This window comes from Lineus longissimus, chromosome 3, assembly GCF_910592395.1.
Source record: "Lineus longissimus chromosome 3, tnLinLong1.2, whole genome shotgun sequence".
Classification (NCBI taxonomy): domain Eukaryota; kingdom Metazoa; phylum Nemertea; class Pilidiophora; order Heteronemertea; family Lineidae; genus Lineus; species Lineus longissimus.
Window position 1 is genome coordinate 27,292,537 of NC_088310.1, and position 12,891 is coordinate 27,305,427.

Here is a 12,891-nt window from a genome sequence, read left to right on the forward strand (position 1 = left end):
AAACGTTATTTTCCGTTGGGAATCCTCCTGTTCACAAGTCTATCAGAAAACACCGCTGTGAAAACCTTTAGGCTACGACTGTTTCATCAAATGACAGAACAGACAGATGGTGCAGTAAGTTTGAAGGTCTGTCCCTGTCATATGAAGTGGGACAAATGTTTCATCCCTCATATCTTAAAATCAACATCCTTTCTCAAAAAGCATTTTCAAAAGGTCATCTTGATAAACTTCACCTAACAATACTAAGGACCACTGCACCTAAAAGAAGAACTCGGCTGAAAATATCTGTCATCGAGCAGAATAACCCAAACTGTTTCCAAATGACAACAATATATTGCTCCACCCTGGTATAAAGGTATCAGTATCACCCAATTCCACATTCCACATTCCACATTCCACATCCACATTCACATTCACATACGAAGTGCAAAAACCAAAGTTTTTGAGGCATTTTTTTCATCCAAATGAAAAACAGTACATATTGGGAAAGCATCATCAGATCTTTTGTGACTCCTCGGAATGGATCTGTTGGTGGTAGCCACTTTAGAGACAAAATGACATATCTGGTGGGAAATGACATATGGCATTATCATATATATCGACCAACATTTTGGGTTTAACCATGGGTGTGCGAATACTAGCTGCTTGTAGCATCTACTTTATATATGCATGTAGAGGTGGGGGCGTGGGGCCCGAGTCTACTCAACATTCGGGGAATAATTATTCATTCAGACAGTTTCTGAAGGACCTGTCAAGGATAACATAACCTCCTAATCCAGTGCCTACCTCTTCACTTTATTCATTACACACGAAAATCCCCATCTGCAACACACGTATGTGCCACTGGCAATCAGTTATTCGATGACAGAAACAAAACAAGTAGAACTTTTGCCAATTGCCCTCAATCTCATTGACGCTTTGAAGCAACAGAATTCCCCACTTGCGTATTCCGGTCCAACACTTGATTTTTATCACTTCATTCATAGTCAGTAGGCATCGACCAAAACTTAATTAGTGTGTTGGACCTAAACGAATTTCTTGCTTGTTATTCATCATGTCAATATGTCGATGGGTACAGCACAGTAATTCTAGCCAGCTTTTTCTACCACAGGACAATTTTTGACGAAAAAATACTGCGTTGAGATCTGAGCATCAAGAACTCTCTAATCACATGAAGAAGTGGCCTAACTGAGAATCGAGCATCTGAGGCGAGAGGCGCTGCACTTATTTGTTCAAAATTAATCTGCTGCGCTACTTTGACAATTCTAACTGGGACTGGATACGTTTTTTATACAAAGATCTAATGAATGGATGTTCTCTCTTCTCTATCTATTGGGTGCTTCATCAGTAACATAAGAAACCAATTATTTGCAATCGACATGAAAAACTAGCTTATTGCATGTATTCAGTTGGCCATCCCTCCTAGGATATCTTGAGAATGGACACTTGATGCCCATCGACTCGCTTGCAGCAATAGTGACAACTTGATACCAGAATATTACAGATCTTAGAATGCCATCCTTAGGTAAAGTATTGAGGTCGGCAACTCAGATGCTGCATTTTATTGGAGAAATATCCTATTAGGATGTTATCAATGCTAAACTAGGCAAGCACACACAGGCAACGAGACATGGTTAGCCCTTACTAAAGTTGAGAAATGTTTGAGGCAGAAATCAGGCGTGTACTGGTTAGTTGACTAATACTCTCATAAGGACACACAGGCAATGAGACATGGTTAGTCCTTACTAAAGTTGAGAAATGTTTGAGGCAGAAATCAGGCGTGTACTGGTTAGTTGACTAATACTCTCATAAGGACACACAGGCAATGAGACATGGTTAGCCCTTACTAAAGTTGAGAAACGTTTGAGGCAGAAATCAGGCGTGTACTGGTTAGTTGACTAATACTCTCATAAGGACACACAGGCAATGAGACATGGTTAGTCCTTACTAAAGTTGAGAAATGTTTGAGGCAGAAATCAGGCGTGTACTGGTTAGTTGACTAATACTCTCATAAGGACACACAGGCAATGAGACATGGTTAGTCCTTACTAAAGTTGAGAAACGTTTGAGGCAGAAATCAGGCGTGTACTGGTTAGTTGACTAATACTCTCATAAGGACACACAGGCAATGAGACATGGTTAGTCCTTACTAAAGTTGAGAAACGTTTGAGGCAGAAATCAGGCGTGTACTGGTTAGTTGACTAATACTCTCATAAGGACACACAGGCAATGAGACATGGTTAGCCCTTACTAAAGTTGAGAAACGTTTGAGGCAGAAATCAGGCGTGTACTGGTTAGTTGACTAATACTCTCATAAGGACACACAGGCAATGAGACATGGTTAGCCCTTACTAAAGTTGAGAAATGTTTGAGGCAGAAATCAGGTGTGTACTGGTTAGTTGACTAATACTCTCATAAGGACACACAGGCAATGAGACATGGTTAGCCCTTACTAAAGTTGAGAAATGTTTGAGGCAGAAATCAGGCGTGTACTGGTTAGTTGACTAATACTCTCATAAGGACACACAGGCAATGAGACATGGTTAGCCCTTACTAAAGTTGAGAAACGTTTGAGGCAGAAATCAGGCGTGTACTGGTTAGTTGACTAATACTCTCATAAGGACACACAGGCAATGAGACATGGTTAGCCCTTACTAAAGTTGAGAAATGTTTGAGACAGAAATCAGGCGTGTACTGGTTAGTTGACTAATACTCTCATAAGGACACACAGGCAATGAGACATGGTTAGCCCTTACTAAAGTTGAGAAATGTTTGAGGCAGAAATCAGGCGTGTACTGGTTAGTTGACTAATACTCTCATAAGGACACACAGGCAATGAGACATGGTTAGCCCTTACTAAAGTTGAGAAACGTTTGAGGCAGAAATCAGGCGTGTACTGGTTAGTTGACTAATACTCTCATAAGGACACACAGGCAATGAGACATGGTTAGCCCTTACTAAAGTTGAGAAACGTTTGAGGCAGAAATCAGGCGTGTACTGGTTAGTTGACTAATACTCTCATAAGGACACACAGGCAATGAGACATGGTTAGTCCTTACTAAAGTTGAGAAATGTTTGAGGCAGAAATCAGGCGTGTACTGGTTAGTTGACTAATACTCTCATAAGGACACACAGGCAATGAGACATGGTTAGTCCTTACTAAAGTTGAGAAACGTTTGAGGCAGAAATCAGGCGTGTACTGGTTAGTTGACTAATACTCTCATAAGGACACACAGGCAATGAGACATGGTTAGTCCTTACTAAAGTTGAGAAACGTTTGAGGCAGAAATCAGGCGTGTACTGGTTAGTTGACTAATACTCTCATAAGGACACACAGGCAATGAGACATGGTTAGTCCTTACTAAAGTTGAGAAACGTTTGAGGCAGAAATCAGGCGTGTACTGGTTAGTTGACTAATACTCTCATAAGGACACACAGGCAATGAGACATGGTAAGTCCTTACTAAAGTTGAGAAATGTTTGAGGCAGAAATCAGGCGTGTACTGGTTAGTTGACTAATACTCTCATAAGGACACACAGGCAATGAGACATGGTTAGTCCTTACTAAAGTTGAGAAATGTTTGAGGCAGAAATCAGGCGTGTACTGGTTAGTTGACTAATACTCTCATAAGGACACACAGGCAATGAGACATGGTTAGTCCTTACTAAAGTTGAGAAATGTTTGAGGCAGAAATCAGGCGTGTACTGGTTAGTTGACTAATACTCTCATAAGGACACACAGGCAATGAGACATGGTTAGTCCTTACTAAAGTTGAGAAACGTTTGAGGCAGAAATCAGGCGTGTACTGGTTAGTTGACTAATACTCTCATAAGGACACACAGGCAATGAGACATGGTTAGTCCTTACTAAAGTTGAGAAATGTTTGAGGCAGAAATCAGGCGTGTACTGGTTAGTTGACTAATACTCTCATAAGGACACACAGGCAATGAGACATGGTTAGCCCTTACTAAAGTTGAGAAACGTTTGAGGCAGAAATCAGGCGTGTACTGGTTAGTTGACTAATACTCTCATAAGGACACACGGGCAATGAGACATGGTTAGTCCTTACTAAAGTTGAGAAACGTTTGAGGCAGAAATCAGGCGTGTACTGGTTAGTTGACTAATACTCTCATAAGGACACACAGGCAATGAGACATGGTTAGTCCTTACTAAAGTTGAGAAACGTTTGAGGCAGAAATCAGGCGTGTACTGGTTAGTTGACTAATACTCTCATAAGGACACACAGGCAATGAGACATGGTTAGCCCTTACTAAAGTTGAGAAACGTTTGAGGCAGAAATCAGGCGTGTACTGGTTAGTTGACTAATACTCTCATAAGGACACACAGGCAATGAGACATGGTTAGCCCTTACTAAAGTTGAGAAACGTTTGAGGCAGAAATCAGGCGTGTACTGGTTAGTTGACTAATACTCTCATAAGGACACACAGGCAATGAGACATGGTTAGCCCTTACTAAAGTTGAGAAACGTTTGAGGCAGAAATCAGGCGTGTACTGGTTAGTTGACTAATACTCTCATAAGGACACACAGGCAATGAGACATGGTTAGCCCTTACTAAAGTTGAGAAATGTTTGAGACAGAAATCAGGCGTGTACTGGTTAGTTGACTAATACTCTCATAAGGACACACAGGCAATGAGACATGGTTAGTCCTTACTAAAGTTGAGAAACGTTTGAGGCAGAAATCAGGCGTGTACTGGTTAGTTGACTAATACTCTCATAAGGACACACAGGCAATGAGACATGGTTAGCCCTTACTAAAGTTGAGAAATGTTTGAGGCAGAAATCAGGCGTGTACTGGTTAGTTGACTAATACTCTCATAAGGACACACAGGCAATGAGACATGGTTAGTCCTTACTAAAGTTGAGAAACGTTTGAGGCAGAAATCAGGCGTGTACTGGTTAGTTGACTAATACTCTCATAAGGACACACAGGCAATGAGACATGGTTAGTCCTTACTAAAGTTGAGAAATGTTTGAGGCAGAAATCAGGCGTGTACTGGTTAGTTGACTAATACTCTCATAAGGACACACAGGCAATGAGACATGGTTAGCCCTTACTAAAGTTGAGAAATGTTTGAGGCAGAAATCAGGCGTGTACTGGTTAGTTGACTAATACTCTCATAAGGACACACAGGCAATGAGACATGGTTAGTCCTTACTAAAGTTGAGAAATGTTTGAGGCAGAAATCAGGTGTGTACTGGTTAGTTGACTAATACTCTCATAAGGACACACAGGCAATGAGACATGGTTAGTCCTTACTAAAGTTGAGAAATGTTTGAGGCAGAAATCAGGCGTGTACTGGTTAGTTGACTAATACTCTCATAAGGACACACAGGCAATGAGACATGGTTAGTCCTTACTAAAGTTGAGAAACGTTTGAGGCAGAAATCAGGCGTGTACTGGTTAGTTGACTAATACTCTCATAAGGACACACAGGCAATGAGACATGGTTAGCCCTTACTAAAGTTGAGAAATGTTTGAGGCAGAAATCAGGCGTGTACTGGTTAGTTGACTAATACTCTCATAAGGACACACAGGCAATGAGACATGGTTAGTCCTTACTAAAGTTGAGAAACGTTTGAGGCAGAAATCAGGCGTGTACTGGTTAGTTGACTAATACTCTCATAAGGACACACAGGCAATGAGACATGGTTAGTCCTTACTAAAGTTGAGAAATGTTTGAGGCAGAAATCAGGCGTGTACTGGTTAGTTGACTAATACTCTCATAAGGACACACAGGCAATGAGACATGGTTAGTCCTTACTAAAGTTGAGAAATGTTTGAGGCAGAAATCAGGTGTGTACTGGTTAGTTGACTAATACTCTCATAAGGACACACAGGCAATGAGACATGGTAAGTCCTTACTAAAGTTGAGAAATGTTTGAGGCAGAAATCAGGCGTGTACTGGTTAGTTGACTAATACTCTCATAAGGACACACAGGCAATGAGACATGGTTAGTCCTTACTAAAGTTGAGAAATGTTTGAGGCAGAAATCAGGTGTGTACTGGTTAGTTGACTAATACTCTCATAAGGACACACAGGCAATGAGACATGGTTAGTCCTTACTAAAGTTGAGAAATGTTTGAGGCAGAAATCAGGCGTGTACTGGTTAGTTGACTAATACTCTCATAAGGACACACAGGCAATGAGACATGGTTAGTCCTTACTAAAGTTGAGAAATGTTTGAGGCAGAAATCAGGCGTGTACTGGTTAGTTGACTAATACTCTCATAAGGACACACAGGCAATGAGACATGGTTAGTCCTTACTAAAGTTGAGAAATGTTTGAGGCAGAAATCAGGTGTGTACTGGTTAGTTGACTAATACTCTCATAAGGACACACAGGCAATGAGACATGGTTAGTCCTTACTAAAGTTGAGAAATGTTTGAGGCAGAAATCAGGCGTGTACTGGTTAGTTGACTAATACTCTCATAAGGACACACAGGCAATGAGACATGGTTAGCCCTTACTAAAGTTGAGAAATGTTTGAGACAGAAATCAGGCGTGTACTGGTTAGTTGACTAATACTCTCATAAGGACACACAGGCAATGAGACATGGTTAGTCCTTACTAAAGTTGAGAAATGTTTGAGGCAGAAATCAGGCGTGTACTGGTTAGTTGACTAATACTCTCATAAGGACACACGGGCAATGAGACATGGTTAGTCCTTACTAAAGTTGAGAAATGTTTGAGACAGAAATCAGGTGTGTACTGGTTAGTTGACTAATACTCTCATAAGGACACACAGGCAATGAGACATGGTTAGTCCTTACTAAAGTTGAGAAATGTTTGAGGCAGAAATCAGGTGTGTACTGGTTAGTTGACTAATACTCTCATAAGGACACACAGGCAATGAGACATGGTTAGCCCTTACTAAAGTTGAGAAATGTTTGAGGCAGAAATCAGGTGTGTACTGGTTAGTTGACTAATACTCTCATAAGGACACACAGGCAATGAGACATGGTTAGTCCTTACTAAAGTTGAGAAATGTTTGAGGCAGAAATCAGGCGTGTACTGGTTAGTTGACTAATACTCTCATAAGGACACACAGGCAATGAGACATGGTTAGTCCTTACTAAAGTTGAGAAACGTTTGAGGCAGAAATCAGGCGTGTACTGGTTAGTTGACTAATACTCTCATAAGGACACACAGGCAATGAGACATGGTTAGTCCTTACTAAAGTTGAGAAACGTTTGAGGCAGAAATCAGGCGTGTACTGGTTAGTTGACTAATACTCTCATAAGGACACACAGGCAATGAGACATGGTTAGTCCTTACTAAAGTTGAGAAACGTTTGAGGCAGAAATCAGGCGTGTACTGGTTAGTTGACTAATACTCTCATAAGGACACACAGGCAATGAGACATGGTTAGCCCTTACTAAAGTTGAGAAACGTTTGAGGCAGAAATCAGGCGTGTACTGGTTAGTTGACTAATACTCTCATAAGGACACACAGGCAATGAGACATGGTTAGCCCTTACTAAAGTTGAGAAACGTTTGAGGCAGAAATCAGGCGTGTACTGGTTAGTTGACTAATACTCTCATAAGGACACACAGGCAATGAGACATGGTTAGCCCTTACTAAAGTTGAGAAATGTTTGAGGCAGAAATCAGGCGTGTACTGGTTAGTTGACTAATACTCTCATAAGGACACACAGGCAATGAGACATGGTTAGTCCTTACTAAAGTTGAGAAATGTTTGAGGCAGAAATCAGGTGTGTACTGGTTAGTTGACTAATACTCTCATAAGGACACACAGGCAATGAGACATGGTTAGTCCTTACTAAAGTTGAGAAACGTTTGAGGCAGAAATCAGGCGTGTACTGGTTAGTTGACTAATACTCTCATAAGGACACACAGGCAATGAGACATGGTAAGTCCTTACTAAAGTTGAGAAATGTTTGAGGCAGAAATCAGGCGTGTACTGGTTAGTTGACTAATACTCTCATAAGGACACACAGGCAATGAGACATGGTTAGTCCTTACTAAAGTTGAGAAATGTTTGAGGCAGAAATCAGGCGTGTACTGGTTAGTTGACTAATACTCTCATAAGGACACACAGGCAATGAGACATGGTTAGCCCTTACTAAAGTTGAGAAATGTTTGAGACAGAAATCAGGCGTGTACTGGTTAGTTGACTAATACTCTCATAAGGACACACAGGCAATGAGACATGGTTAGTCCTTACTAAAGTTGAGAAACGTTTGAGGCAGAAATCAGGCGTGTACTGGTTAGTTGACTAATACTCTCATAAGGACACACAGGCAATGAGACATGGTTAGTCCTTACTAAAGTTGAGAAATGTTTGAGGCAGAAATCAGGTGTGTACTGGTTAGTTGACTAATACTCTCATAAGGACACACAGGCAATGAGACATGGTTAGTCCTTACTAAAGTTGAGAAACGTTTGAGGCAGAAATCAGGCGTGTACTGGTTAGTTGACTAATACTCTCATAAGGACACACAGGCAATGAGACATGGTTAGCCCTTACTAAAGTTGAGAAATGTTTGAGACAGAAATCAGGCGTGTACTGGTTAGTTGACTAATACTCTCATAAGGACACACAGGCAATGAGACATGGTTAGTCCTTACTAAAGTTGAGAAACGTTTGAGGCAGAAATCAGGCGTGTACTGGTTAGTTGACTAATACTCTCATAAGGACACACAGGCAATGAGACATGGTTAGTCCTTACTAAAGTTGAGAAATGTTTGAGGCAGAAATCAGGTGTGTACTGGTTAGTTGACTAATACTCTCATAAGGACACACAGGCAATGAGACATGGTTAGTCCTTACTAAAGTTGAGAAACGTTTGAGGCAGAAATCAGGCGTGTACTGGTTAGTTGACTAATACTCTCATAAGGACACACAGGCAATGAGACATGGTTAGTCCTTACTAAAGTTGAGAAACGTTTGAGGCAGAAATCAGGTGTGTACTGGTTAGTTGACTAGTACTCTCATAAGGACACACGGGCAATGACACCTATGGTACTCTCGAAATACTCTCAAAAGGAGAAACGTGCAATGAGACATATGGTAAATACTCTCATCATTCACATCAAAGAAAGAATAAAATGCTGCCTGCAGAAAAAAACACTGGATCGATGTGACGACAGTCGCCAACGCTTCATAAGATAGGGCATTGGAGGGATGAAATGACTGTTCATATACACCTGTGTATATCATGGGCATTGCTATCATAATGAGGCACGTTTTAACATCAAGCTGTAAGGTCATCCCTTCTCAAGGGTTCACTTTTCACCAGTCATAAAGTGTGTTTCACAACTTACTTGCCAAGAAGAGATAAAAAAGTAATTTTCACAGGAGGCACCATTGAGGAGTCATGCATGGAGCATGGTAAGAATATGAATTTTTCTTTGTGACAGCAAAAGATGACTGAATCATGACATTTGAAAAGACAACATCTATGATATCAGATACAGACAAAGAATTTTTACCATTATATCAAAAGGCCAAGAAAGGACTTGAGAATCTGCTTTCAAATATCATCAACAAGGTTGATAACAATAGGTAATACACTTCCTACGACATCAACGATTAGTATTGCCAAAACACAGTTTCATAACAATAGCAAGTACAAAAAGGATGCAGATAATCAAGAACTTTACAACTGGAAGTAATTTTTTTCATTATAATGAGTAAGCTTACAGCTTGTTTGAAAACAGTAATTGCCTGACATGGGAGAATATTCCAGTTGACGCTACAGGGAGGAAATATGATCACTTCTCCACAAAACTCCTGAGTACCATGAGGTTTCGTATGACATCTCGAGCAGCTATGCTTACAGCAACTGGTCAAACATATTGACGGAAACAATGGTATATCGCTGTATCCAGTAGGAATCCTATCGATCATCGACAAAGACGTTCTTAGAGAGCCTGGGGACAATGGCGAGATATCGGGTTGGTCGAGAGTCAACCCAAGCACTTAACTGATCCATATTGTAAGAATTTGTCGACTGATTCACCTTTACCCTTCAAAAGTCAACATGTCAAGGTCAAGGTCACGCTTTATGGCTTCGATGAAAACAGACCGCCTCATTGGAACCTCAAGGATATCAAAAAATTGATCCACATTGAAATCATTCTTTGTCAATTGAGTAGTCAGTTTTGGTCTTCTGAATGAAAATCCTTTGTCATCACCAATCCTTCAAGGGCAGGGCCAGGTGTGGTAGTTTTTGACAGGTGTAAACTGGAAACTGGGTTTAAAGGGTCTGATACCCTGTCTGAGTTGTTGGCTTTGTTGCCTTGGATACCCAATACAGGATAACTTGAAATAGAGCCAGTGAGAACAATGCAATGGAGACAAAATGAGAACCTTCTGGCAGTAGGAACCTTGGACACAAAGCAATACACTATAATGAACGCTGAAATTCATATGGAAACAGCACCAACAATGAGGTACAAAGGTATCATAACATTCGTTTGTCAGTTATAGAACTGCTTGTGAAGATAAGCACTTTTTTGGTAAAAAAGGTTCATCAACACTCTGCTGTCTCAAATAGCAAACAACTTTTCACTTTGCCTAGCATCTTATGATTCAAGTTTTCCTTAGATTTTTCATTTTTCCTTTATCATCTTTGTACTCTGTGTCATCCTTGCATGCTTTTTCATAAATATTGGTCATATGATCCCAGCATGATGGAAGAGAAAGCCTGGATATCTCACACAGGCCTACACACTATCTTTATATTGTTCCCACGCATTGAGCAAATATAACCTTTCCATAAGTATCTTTCTTTATCCTCTGGCTGTAGGTTTGGTTTATACAGTACACCTTTCAAATTCAGTGAAACTCGAAAGGTGTTGACTGTTGTCAGCATAAATTGATTTTGTTCTTCAAACCTCAGCAGGGTAACTGTAATTGGCAAAAGTTTTGCGAGCGTTTCATTTTCGTTGATTTCGTAATCAATGTCGAATTATGGCCAAAAAACGTACCTGTCTTCTTTCCCTTCTTCATAGTTGCCGAGGACAACCTGAGCCTGAAGACCTGCCAACTGTACTGCTAGTTTTTCAGGCACTGCATATTCATCAAGCTGGAAAGAAAAATAGAAACAACAGATCATTTGAAGTTTGTCGTCATAATCTTCCTTATCAAGTGGGACATTGCTGAAACTTGATGCCGGTGTACACACGGGAGCCCCCATCTCAACATTTCAGGCAAGACCAGCTGTGTTATTTGAATGGAATGATCAATGAGAGGAGAATCCAGTGTAGATTCAGACAAGCAGCTCATCAAATAAGATAGATTTGTCAAACTGAGGTATCGGACTGGAGGCGACGAGGTCAAGTTACAGCTATTTCTCATGTCCATTATTAGCGAGAACGTAGAAATACTAAAATTGCAAATATTGAATATTGGCATGTTCTTCAAAGAAGAGGACGACAATCATTATGATGAAGTAGGTACTCCTCTTATAATCACTAACACTGGAACCAATCGTCAGTTAATTTCAGAACCACAAAGTTTTCAACCAGCCTCAGTCAATCACACACAATATACACAAATTACGTTTTGCCTGAGTATTCCTAATAAAGCATAAATTCTACGCTCCAGGGAATTGAAATCCAGCTCTTTATGTTCCTCTTCCTCACCGTCAAGTGTTTGAGCTTCGAATAGGGCAAATTAGATATTTAGGACAGTTCACACATCGAAAAACCCCCGATGATATCCGATCGAATCCACAGTAAATTTTTCATCATACTGACAGGTCTGGTTACTCTAGAGTGGCAATGTTTTTCTCAATTTACTTGCGGCACAGACAAAAACAATTTACTGGTTGGCGTAGTCCTTTAATAACCAAATAATCACATTGATAATTATACTGTGCAAGCTCCTGACACATGCAGCATTATATAGAAGCTCAAGTAACTCTTTCATGGAGTTATTGATCACAGCTAGCTGTCGGTCAATACTGCTAAACTGGAGAAAACAGGGGGCTGCTATAAATAGGTAGGCTCCAATACATTTGATAAATATATCTGGGGGCGGCATTAGATGCGGATGCACCAAACGAATAGTTTCATGAATATATGGTCAGAAAGTTGTTTTGTTCTTGCTGCAGGGATCCTAATCACAACTATAGCGCACCAGTAACCTATTTCATTCACTAAGCAAGAGCCTAGTTTCAATATCTCATATAGGAAGCAAGCATTCCCTTTTTCAGATTTATTGCTTGTACATATTATCAACAATTTCATATTTTTTCTGCGAGGCTGCCGAAACGATGCTCATCGACCAATAAGCACTGAAATCAACAATGTATAGGAAACGTATGTGAACAAAAGAGTGGACTTCGAACTACAATCTCAACTGTACAACACACATCAACCTTCCAAGCCCACCTCACCCACTGTATTGGAAACTGTCCATACTGTCAGTGCTTTATGTGTCTATCAAACGGAAAACATCATTTGTCAATCGACAAGCTTGGCAAATTACACCAGGCTGAACCCTGCGACCCTTTGGCTTCACCCATAAACAGATCCCCCATCATCACATTATGAATCAGCTGTTTCTGATCGCGTTGACGGAGGATTAGGAGTCCAGAAGATGTGGTATGAATTGAGAGCTTTTGCTGTGCATAGTTCATGGTCATGATGGCTTGGATTCACCAATATCAGAAGATAATGATTCAGAGGGTTCATCTACAGGTGGGGATTGATTTCTGGTTCATGTCATGTGTCCTTCAAAGATGATTTTGCAAATAGAGTATAGAGACCATCAAGGTCACACTTTGGTTCATCCAATAGTGATTTTAGAGAAAGACTGTGATATGAGGACATTCAAGTCTTTTTGGTACTATTAGAAACCAAGGTAAAATGCGAGATGCCGGACAGGGCCTTTTCAA

At 40.4% G+C, this 12,891-nt stretch overlaps 1 protein-coding gene across 1 annotated transcript in view; it reads right to left on the bottom strand.

Annotated features, from left to right (window-relative positions):
* Window positions 1-12,891, bottom strand: part of LOC135484511 (unconventional myosin heavy chain 6-like) — a 156,636-nt gene that overhangs the window by 19,311 nt on the left and 124,434 nt on the right. Inside the window, exon 26 of the mRNA XM_064766069.1 lies at window positions 10,979-11,076. Within this exon, the coding sequence (XP_064622139.1) occupies window positions 10,979-11,076 (98 nt within the window). The remainder of the gene's footprint in view (window positions 1-10,978; window positions 11,077-12,891) is intronic.